Source organism: Morus notabilis, unplaced genomic scaffold (genome assembly GCF_000414095.1).
Source record: "Morus notabilis unplaced genomic scaffold, ASM41409v2 Scaffold307, whole genome shotgun sequence".
NCBI classification, from domain to species: domain Eukaryota; kingdom Viridiplantae; phylum Streptophyta; class Magnoliopsida; order Rosales; family Moraceae; genus Morus; species Morus notabilis.
The window spans coordinates 341,761-351,879 of NW_010361515.1; the positions used below are offsets into that span (position 1 = coordinate 341,761).

The following is a 10,119-nucleotide window of genomic DNA, read 5'->3' on the forward strand; positions in this document are numbered from 1 at the left end:
TTTCCGTTTCCAGTTTAGTTTCTCCTGCGATTGTCAGCGGCGGAATCTCTCCTCTCTCTCTGTTCTCTCGGTGTTTGGGGCTGCCATTCGTGTTAGGGTTTCCAGATTCATCCTTAGTTGAGACTAGATCTAGTTGGAGCTCACCATCTCTGCATCTGTAAGTACTCCATTGGGCCTTCTTTTTGAATGTCGATTTGGTGGTGTTCTCTGGCTTGATGAATTTTTTGTTAAATTTTTTTTTCTCTATTATGTAAACTCTTTGTTTGGACCGGATTGAACTCTGTTTTATAGGTATTCACATACTTGGATTATAGTTCATGGATATGGTTATTTAAGCATTTGAATCTTTCGTGCATATTGTTCCAAAAACTGTGAAGGAAAACGTTTTTTTTCCTTTACCCTGTATTCGGTAGTAAATGGGAATGGTGCCCCCAAGTTTATATATTAATCTCTCTTTCTAACATATTTTGATGGCAGTTGACTTTTTGATTATTTATTTGATATGTTTGGTTATTGTAAATTATGTTGTGCAGGTATTAAATATTTAACTTTTAATGGTCAGTTCTTTTCCCAACTCCTTTATGGAACTAAATCCCATCTCTGTGATTCTCAAAAAAGAGGAACAAAATCTTGTCTCTTCATCTCCTAAGTTTGACATATGGAAGGTGGTTTTTGTTTTTTTATTTCTTTATTGGTGATTGTTAAGTTTTTATTCTTGAACTAACTGCTTCAGGGGGTTATGATGTTGGTTCATTTTAGAATGCACAGTTGTTTTATTCGCTTGATTGGTTTAATAAGCTTGTTCTCATTATGGATTTGTCTACTGCGGGCACCTGACGAGAAAAATGAAAGTAACAACCTAAAAATATGGATTAACTTGATTAAGAAAGAAGCAACTAAACGAAATAGACCAGACCAGAGATGATCTTGAAAATCGTTGAGTTAGAAAGGATTCTAAAACAATAACTTACCAAGTACACAACAGTGTCGACTGTCGGGGGTGAAGACCCAATTTGAGTGGTAGATGAGATGATCTTGAAAATCTTTTAGTTAGAACAACAAAAGATTCTAAAACAATAACTTACCAAATACGCAACAGTGTTGACTGTCGGGAGTGAAGACCCAATTTGAGTGGTAGATTGTTACTAGTTATTGATTCAATATTTTCTCATTATTAGTAAGTGCTTGCTTAATTAATGTTCTCATTTAGTAACTAAACGAAATAGACCAGTCCAGAGATGCTCTTGAAAATCGTTGAGTTAGAACAACAAAGGATTCTAAAACAATAACTTACCAAGTACGTAATAGTATCGACTGTCGGGGTAAAGACCTAATTTGAGTGGTAGATTGTTACTAGTTATTGATTCAATATTTTCTCATTGTTAGCAAGTGCTTGCTTAATTAATGTTCTCACTTAGTAACTAAACGAAATAGACCAGTCCAGAAATGCACTTGAAAATCGTTGAGTTAGAACAACAAAGGATTCCAAAACAATAACTTACCAAGTATGCAACAGTGTCGACTGTCAAAGGTGAAGACCCAATTTGAGTGGTAGATTGTTACTAGTTATTGATTCAATATTTTCTCATTATTAGCAAGTGCTTAATTAATGTTCTCACTTAGTTTGTCTTTGTGACGACCCTAACTTTTGATCATCATCCAAACGTTACACCATACTATACATCTGCATAATTCCCATTAGCCTCCCTAAAATCCTCCTCCGGATCTTCTTCCTCACTTGTATTTACAGTGTTTTGGGGATCCACGTTTGCTTGACCCTGTTGTTGGGGTGTTGATGTTGTTCCAACTTCTATTCCAACGCACCTCCACAGATATGTTTCTACGTAAGTATTCTCTCTACCTACGTTCAAACTCCATTCGACGCTCACTAATGCGCCGTTCTTGTTCCTCTCATTCTATAGCCAATGTTTCTTCCAATTACTTCCTCTAAAAATTGGGTGAGGGTATATGTAACTTCCCATCGTGGAAATACCATAGTTCTCAACTCTTATGTTAACCCCCTCCAAAATATGAAACACGCATCATGTTCTTTTAGCTCGATAGTGCGATCAGTCATAATCTCACTAAAAAACCGTTCAACGTAGATTACCACAGTGTCATAAGGTCGCATCTTAGGCTAATGGGAATTATGCAGATGTATAGTATGGTGTAACATTTGGATGATGATCAAAAGTTAGGGTCGTCACAGTCTTAGGGTATATATATTATTCTTTTGGGGTTAATAACCATCTGAAATTTTTATCCATATAATTTATATGCACAGTGCTAGTATGTCCCGGCCGCTCCAGTTAGTCGCTCTACTAGAAGTAACTCGACAGAATTTTTTTGTCCATACGATTTATCTTGTGTATGGGCAATGTTATCATGTCCTTGGTTTTCGATGACATCATGGTGTTTGGCATTGACTCCCTTAATCTTTTCTATATTGCAGGACTCATATGTGCTATGCATGGTTTTCAAGAAAAAGGGTCCAGGACCAAGAAATGGCGCCCAATATGGTGCTCCCTTTAGAGAAGAAGACTGGACCGATGATGAAGAAGATAACCGAGTAGAAGTGGGGCCTTCTGCGATAATGACTTTCCAAAACAACTTGTTGCCTAATAGAAATCATGTTGCTTGTAGCTCCCATGCTTTCGAGAGTACTGGGAATGTATTTTCACCAGAATCATGTGTATCTGATATGGTACCACCTAGTTCTGAGGTGACACTACCAGTTTCTGCTAATAATGGTCCAATAGAGAGTAAAAAAAAAAAAAAACATTTTGAAAAACATACGAAATTATTCATTTACAAAGCATGTGAAAATAGTTATTGCTACAATGACGCTTTATAATTATATTAGGAAGCATGATAAGCGTGATCGATATTCTCAAAGGATCGAGGATAATCCAGATATTTTCGTTTATGAAGATAATCAACCAAATAATAATAATGTAGAAGAAAATTAAGCTTTACTATCACTGGAAATGGATGAAGTACGAGATCAAATTGCGACAAATTTAATGAACACGACTTAATTCTTTTCATGGCTCTGTCAGTTTTTGAACATGGAATGCACTTTTTTATTGTATATTTTGATTACTCACTAATGCTCTTTTTAGTTGTAACTATATTGTGAATGAAAAAATGAAAAAAATAATTAATTATCATTAAATTTATTGTTAGAAAACTCAGAATCATAGCATTATTATTTTTTTTTTGTAAGCTCAACAAGTATTTTTAAATACCAAAAATAATGATATATATTTAAATTTCATACAAATGTTTATTTTTGTTATTTTATATACCCACAGTAATTTAATCTCAAAATTTACCAAACGTTATTACACTGATTTTGAAACCAAACACAGCTAGTATAATTACATTTTACCAAAATTTTAATTACTTTTTATAACAGTTATTTCTTCTTTCAGCACAATTAAAAAGAATTTTTTTAAAATTCACAACACTGTTAAATTAAGCCTATATCTGGTGGTTCTAATCCCACTTGGCGAAGAGTACAAAGCTTCATCTCTTTTTAATGAAGCTTTGCTTACAGAAAAAAAAAAAAACATCAACAATTTATTTATTTATTTTTTTTTGTAAAATCCTTCTTTTCAATGAACGAGTGATTTATAAGCAGGAGAAGAGGAAGTAGAGGAAAAGAAAAAAAGGTTGCTTGAGGAGAATTTTTTGTTTATTTTATTATTTTTTATTTTTTATAAATGATCTTTTTGTTTTGGGTACCAGTGGTTCAGGGTTGGGTAAATGGAGTAAAAGTTTTTGAATTAAAAAAAAAAAAAAGACAGTAAGTACTTGGCAGGGTGGGTCCCACTCGTACAACAGTTTTCTTTTCGAAGCACATGGAGCTGCCAGGTAGGTCCGGAGCCGTGCGGAGTTGAAAAATTCCGGAGCCGTATAGCAACACTCATAAGTCAAAAACAAGATAAAAAGGACTAAAATGAAAAATTAAATAAATTTTAGGACAAAAAGGACAAAAACGAAAAATCTAACGTTTCATTGTAAAAATAAAAAAGGAGTACAAAAGATCAAAATGAAAAAATAAATAAGTTTTAGGAAAAGAAACCAAAACGGAAAAAAAATTAACTTTTAGGAAAAAAGAGGGTCAGAATGGACTAAAATGAAGAGATAAATAAATTTAGGGTAAGGGATAAAAATGAAAAAAAATAAAATTTCGGGATAAAAATAAAAAAAAACAGTAAAAAATGACCAAAATGAAAAAATAAATAAGTTTTATGACAAAAGAAATCAAAACAAAAAAAATAAAATCTTAGGACAAAAATAAAAAAGAGTCAAAAAAGGACTAAAATGAAGGAATAAATAGGTTTTAGGATAAAAAGAACCATAATCGAAAAAATTAAAATTTCATGGTAAAAATAAAAAAAATGGTTAAAAAAAGATAAAAATAAAGAAATAAATAAGTTTAAAGAAAAAAAAAACAAAACGAATGATAAAATAAAATTTGTGGACAAAAATATAAAAAGTCAAGAGAAGGACTAAAATGAAAAAAAAAATTTTAAGAAAAAAAACTTAAAGAAGGATTTAAAAAAACAAAGGGGATTGGGGCTGCTGTTTCAAACCAAAACTTGCTGTTTTGGTTGAAATGACAATAGTGTCAGATTTTGAAACTTCTATTATCTATATATAAGAAGTGTGAATGCACGGGTCTGTTTAATTCATTGATTCGAGTTTTTAATTTGAGTTGAGATGTGATTTGATGTGAGAGTTTTTTACTGTAGCAAAAAAGTTAGATGTGATTGCTTGTGAGAGCTTTTTACTGTAGCAAAACTCAAATTCTAAACTCGAATCATCGAAATGAACGAGGCTAGAAATCCCGATTTCATCTCACCCTCTTTTCTTTTTTTTTTTACACAAATCCTTCCTTTTTTCTCACTTTTTGCCCTAAAATTAATTTTTTTTTTCATTTTGATCCTTTTTTTACCATTTTTTTCTTTATTCTCTCTCATAAATCTTATTTCTTTTCCGTTTCAGTTCTTTTTGTCCTAAAACTTCTTTATTTTTTCATTTTGATTCTTTTTTACCCTTTTTTTATTTTTTCCTGAAATTTTAATTTTTTTTGTTTGGGTTCTTTTTGCCATAAAACTTATTTGCTTCTTCATTTTAGTCCTTCTTTAACTCCTTTTTTTAATTTTGTTTTGAGATTTTTTTCGAGTTCCTTTTGTCCCAGAACTTATTTATTTCATCATTTTGGTCCTCTTTTGACCTTTTTTTTTTCACTTTTTCCCTGAAATTTTTTTATTCTTTTTTCTCTAAAACTTATTTATTTATTCATTTTGATCACTTTTTACCTTTTTTTAATTTTTACACTGAAGCTTTATTTTTTCATTTCGGTCACTTTTGTCTTAAATCTTATTTATTTCTTCATTTTAGTTCTTTTTTTACCCCATTTTTTCGTTCAAAACTTCATTTTTTTTTCATTCTCCTTTTTTAAGATTTTATATTCAAATTTTATATGTTTTAATAATAACACAATAATTAAAATTTAATACCCGGATTACTCCCCACGTGAAATTGAACTAGTATAGATAGATGAATCAATAAACTAACAATAGTTTTATGTGAAGTGCAAATAATGCTTCAATATATTTATATACATTAGTATTGGTTAAATTAGTTTGTCACCGTAAAGAATTTAGTTGCCGCAATTGTTAGAAGGGAAAATGTTGTTAATTGTTAGCTACCTTGCTTAACCTATTGACGTGCATGGCAAGTCCTGAAGTACATTTATTTCCATAAAAATGAATAATTGTATTATTATTAAATACGAATAATATCCATTTTAAAAAAACAAATTAGTTGACTGTTTCTGATTATGACCGTAAATTATTTAAATTTTTTTAAAAAATTACTATTTATAGTTTTTATCAAACATCATTATTAATTTTTAATGACTACAAAAGTGATTTTAACCTCTACAAAGCACTACTAAACCCAGCCACTGATATTTTACAAAAGACGAGATTTTTGACTTGGACATAAGCTTTATTAGTTTCATACTACTATTATCATTATTTAAAATCAACGAGCTTTGTTATATAATTCTTATTTGTTGTTGTAGACTACTATCTTCAAAGATTAAATCATGGCATTTTTTATGTGATTCGTTTGTTCTTTTTTAAACAAATGCTAATAATTATATTAATTATGGGCAATCTTGACAAATACCTCTTAAAAGTGTATGTGTCAAGATTTTTACTTTTTATTTTTAATTAATAACTTTTTTAGTTAAATAATTACACTAATAAAAAGGTATTTATCAAGAGTAAAGGATAAAGATTCAGACTCGTACACTCTTAAAGATAAATTCTCCATTTTTTTCTATATGATATATTCACTAGTGTACGATATTCCAAGACGAATTTATATACCTCTAACAATAGAGCTCCTCCATTTGAGGGTTTTCTATTACAAGAATTTGGAACCAACACTACAAGAATTAGGTGTATTAGCTACCAGAACTTTAGGGGTGAAAAAAATCGCACCAAAAAAGCCAAACGGCGTATATTTTTGCCTCTAAGCACAGTCAAAGGTGGTCAACACCATCTAAAGAAAATCATACCTCTTTGTCTGTTGCGGTGAAAAAATTCGCCCTTGAATCCTAGTAGCCACAGTCACGCCTCTTATTTCATGTGGCGGGAATGAGAGAATTGGCAGATTCAGAAAACCTTCTGGTGCGGCAATTTTTTGGCCGCTACATGTGCATTTTCTGTTTGTTTTTGCGAAAAACATTTGAAATACGCGCGTATATTTCAGGTGAAAAATAAAAATATATAACTGCCAAAATATTCTCCGTAGTGCAATTTTTGTTTCGCCTTTCTCAAATAGCGTTTGAAATACGCACGTTTATTGTGGTAAAAATTAAATTTTTATAGCGGTGAATATTTTCCCGCTATAGGTTTTTTTTTTCAATTTTTTTATATTAGAATTACATATTCATAGATTAAAAAGTAAAAAAAAAATTGAATAAAACCCTGTAGCGATGATAAATTGCGCCGTTATAGGCTACTCGTAGGGCAAAACTTGCCCGAGCTTCTTCTTCTCAATTTTCTCCAAAAACTCCATCTCTCTAAAATCTCCCCTTCTCTCTCTAGACTAGAACCCGCCCTTGTTTTCCCATTTTCTTGAAATCTAAGCCCTAATATTCATTAAACACTCTCAAAACCTCCAAATCTTCATATATTTCTCATTCTTCCACAATATTTTTTGTTCCCTTCCTCTTCTCATCATCCCGAAGCTTCATCGGAGTGTCGCTGGAAGCCGTCGCCGCGCCGCCAGTCACTCGCTGTCCCTCTGCATTGCTTCCTTCCTTTCTACTATTTTCAAGTAATTTTTATGTATATGAATCGTGAAACCTTGAAACTGCCCGTTTCGTTAATTCGAGTTTTTTATTCGAGTTGAGACGTGAGTTATGTGAGAGCTTTTTACTGTAGTAAAAAATTTAAATATGACTGTTATTGAGAGTTTTTTATTATAACAAAATTTAAATTTTAAACTCGAATTAGCAAAATGAACGGAGTTTGTTAAATTATGGTGTGTTTGTGATTTGGAATTTTAGTTGTAATTTGTGACATTGTTTAATTTTGTGATTTTTTTAGTTGATTATGTTAGTGAATGTGATTTGGAATTGATGATAAAGTTGTGAGAATTGATTGGATTAGTTTAATTGGAAATGTTCCAAAAAGAAGAAAAAAATTTGAATGATTTAATATGCTTCTTTTATTGTTGTGAATTTAGTTTTGTACTCTCACTCTAGTAGGATGTTTGTATTTAGATATGTTTTTTCTAATAATTTTGAATTATTATCATTGGTCAATGAGCTTGTAACAATCGTTTTTTGTTATTGGTTATGGAATGGACTTGTAATTATGTGTGGTGTTATTATATAGTGTGTATATGGTAAAAGTTAAAGCTTTTATGGGTGATTGATAGATGATGGATATAGATTTGGAACTTGAGGAAGTAGCCTATGCTAGGAATATGGTGAATATGTGATAAATATGAGTTAGATTATGTAGCTGAGCAAGTTTGGATATGTTTGGATTTGGATTTGGATATGGTAGTAATGTTGAGTTTTATGGTTGTTTTTGTTTTGATGTAATTTTATTTAATTATTGTTTTTGTGTTAATTAATATTATTAACAAATAGGTGCTTTGATAGTTTAGAATGTCCTTTGACAAGAGTTGGACGCAATTATGCAATCGGTTATGTAATGAATATCGGACAGGGTGAAATCATTTCTTGAAAGAGTTAAAAATACTTTAAGTACTTTTGAGAAGATTAGATGTCCATGCAGGGATTGTTGTAATGGAAAATAACATTTTTTGAAAGTAGTGGAGGTTCACTTTTTAGATCGGACCATGCAAGAAACATACAAGTTGGCACCTCGGGTTTATCATGGCGAAGATTTCGATGAACTTGTTGACGTAGGGGAAGATGATGATGAAGTGGGTAATGATGTTGAGATTGATGAAGCTGCTAATGATATTGAGAATGATGATTGTTATAATTTGTTGCATGATATTGTTGAGAATGATGTGGAGGATGTCGGTGATGTTGCTACTGGATTTCCTAGAGGTGGAGCTAATGCTGAGAAGTTTGATTACCTTTTTGATGATATGAAACGACCATTGTACCCCGAGTGTGAAACCTTTTCGGTGTTGACATTTTAGTGAAATTAATGCATGTGAAGGTTCTAAACAAATAGACTAACAAGTCATTTAATACGTTGCTTGATTTGCTTATCAAAGCAATGCCAAGAGGGATAAAGATGCCAAGTTCACATTACGAGGCTAGGTCATACTTGCGTGCACTTGACTTGGGGTACGAGTCTATTCATGCATGCAAATATGATTGTGCTTTGTTTTGGAAGAAAAATGCAAACTTAGAAGCATGTCCAGTTTGTGGGACAAGTCGTTGGGTTGATAAGAAGACTAAAGGAAAAAAGATTCCTCACAAGGTCTTGCGATATTTTAGGCTAAAGCCCGTTTACAACAATTGTCCTAGTCATGAACAAGTTTGGTTTTCTTTACTACTCTCTAGTATTTGCCTTGCACTTAGTTTTAAATTATAACTTATCTTTTTATTGGACTTGATGTTCGTAGTGAAGACTTGTACTAATTACTTATGATGACAACTTAGATCTTTTTCTTGCACTTAATTTTAAATAAGAACTTATCTTTTTATTCTACTTGATGTTATTAGTGAAGACTTGTACTAATTACTTTTGATTACAATTTGGATCTTTTCTTTATATTGTAATAATTTGCTATTTAATGTCAATTAGTTGTAATGTTATATATATTTAAGTGAATATTTAAATTAAATTAGCTATATTATTAATCATATGCTTGTTGTTATGAAGCACAACTACTATCAATTATATGGTTATTGGTATCATCTATTTACAAATTAACAAATCAAAACAACAAAAAAATAGTTTTATAAAAAAAACGAACAGTAGCTGTGAAAAAAATGTGCCACTATTTTTAATGTCGAAATCAAAATAATTTTATTACAAATAAATATATAGCGGCGAAATTTTCCGCCCCTAATATCGCTTTTCTGTGTTGAGAGACGTAAAATGTAAAGGCGATTTTTTCTTGCATCGAGAAAAATTTTTACCGCTAACTGTGGTGGCGAATTTAAAATTCGCCGCTATTAGGCTATAACGACTAGGTTATAGGGGCGAGTCGGCGATGAATATTTTCTCTGCTATCTAATATTTTCGTCGCTACGTCTTTTTATAGCGGCAAATTTTTCACCAATAATAGCCTTTTTTTTTCTTGTAGTGCAAGGTTCCAATCCTAATTATATGGGAAAAAACTTAAATAGATCAGGCATGCTTGTTTCCGTTTTTAAAAACGTTTTTCACGTTTCCTGAGGAGTAAAAATAGAAACGTTGTGAAGATTACCGTTTGGTGACCCATTTTCCCAAACACAAAACTGAGAACACCCATTTTTATTTCCTTTTTTATCTCATGTTTCTGAAAATAATTTTTTATCGTTTTCATTTTTCTTGTTTTCATTTTCTCCACCGGATTTCCTTCAACTCCTCTCTGAAATCACCGATCTCCCTC

The 10,119-nt window shown here is 31.4% G+C and overlaps 1 protein-coding gene across 1 annotated transcript; it reads left to right on the forward strand.

Annotated features, from left to right (window-relative positions):
- The first annotated feature begins 2,470 nt into the window (after positions 1-2,470).
- LOC112091935 (NAC domain-containing protein 82-like) lies at positions 2,471-8,712 on the forward strand. The gene is made up of 2 exons (XM_024166710.1): positions 2,471-2,762; positions 8,393-8,712. Exons 1-2 carry the CDS (start codon positions 2,471-2,473, stop codon positions 8,710-8,712), a joined length of 612 nt encoding a protein of 203 aa, XP_024022478.1.
- Positions 8,713-10,119: the final 1,407 nt, after the last annotated feature.

Bases quoted from the DNA above. Each gene is read 5' to 3' on its own strand.
- LOC112091935 (XM_024166710.1), top strand. From the start codon at position 2,471: ATGGTTTTCAAGAAAAAGGGTCCAGGACCAAGAAATGGCGCCCAATAT. The intron at 2,763-8,392 runs GTAAAAAAAAAA...TTCACTTTTTAG, and splicing joins TAATAATGGTCCAATAGAGA to ATCGGACCATGCAAGAAACA.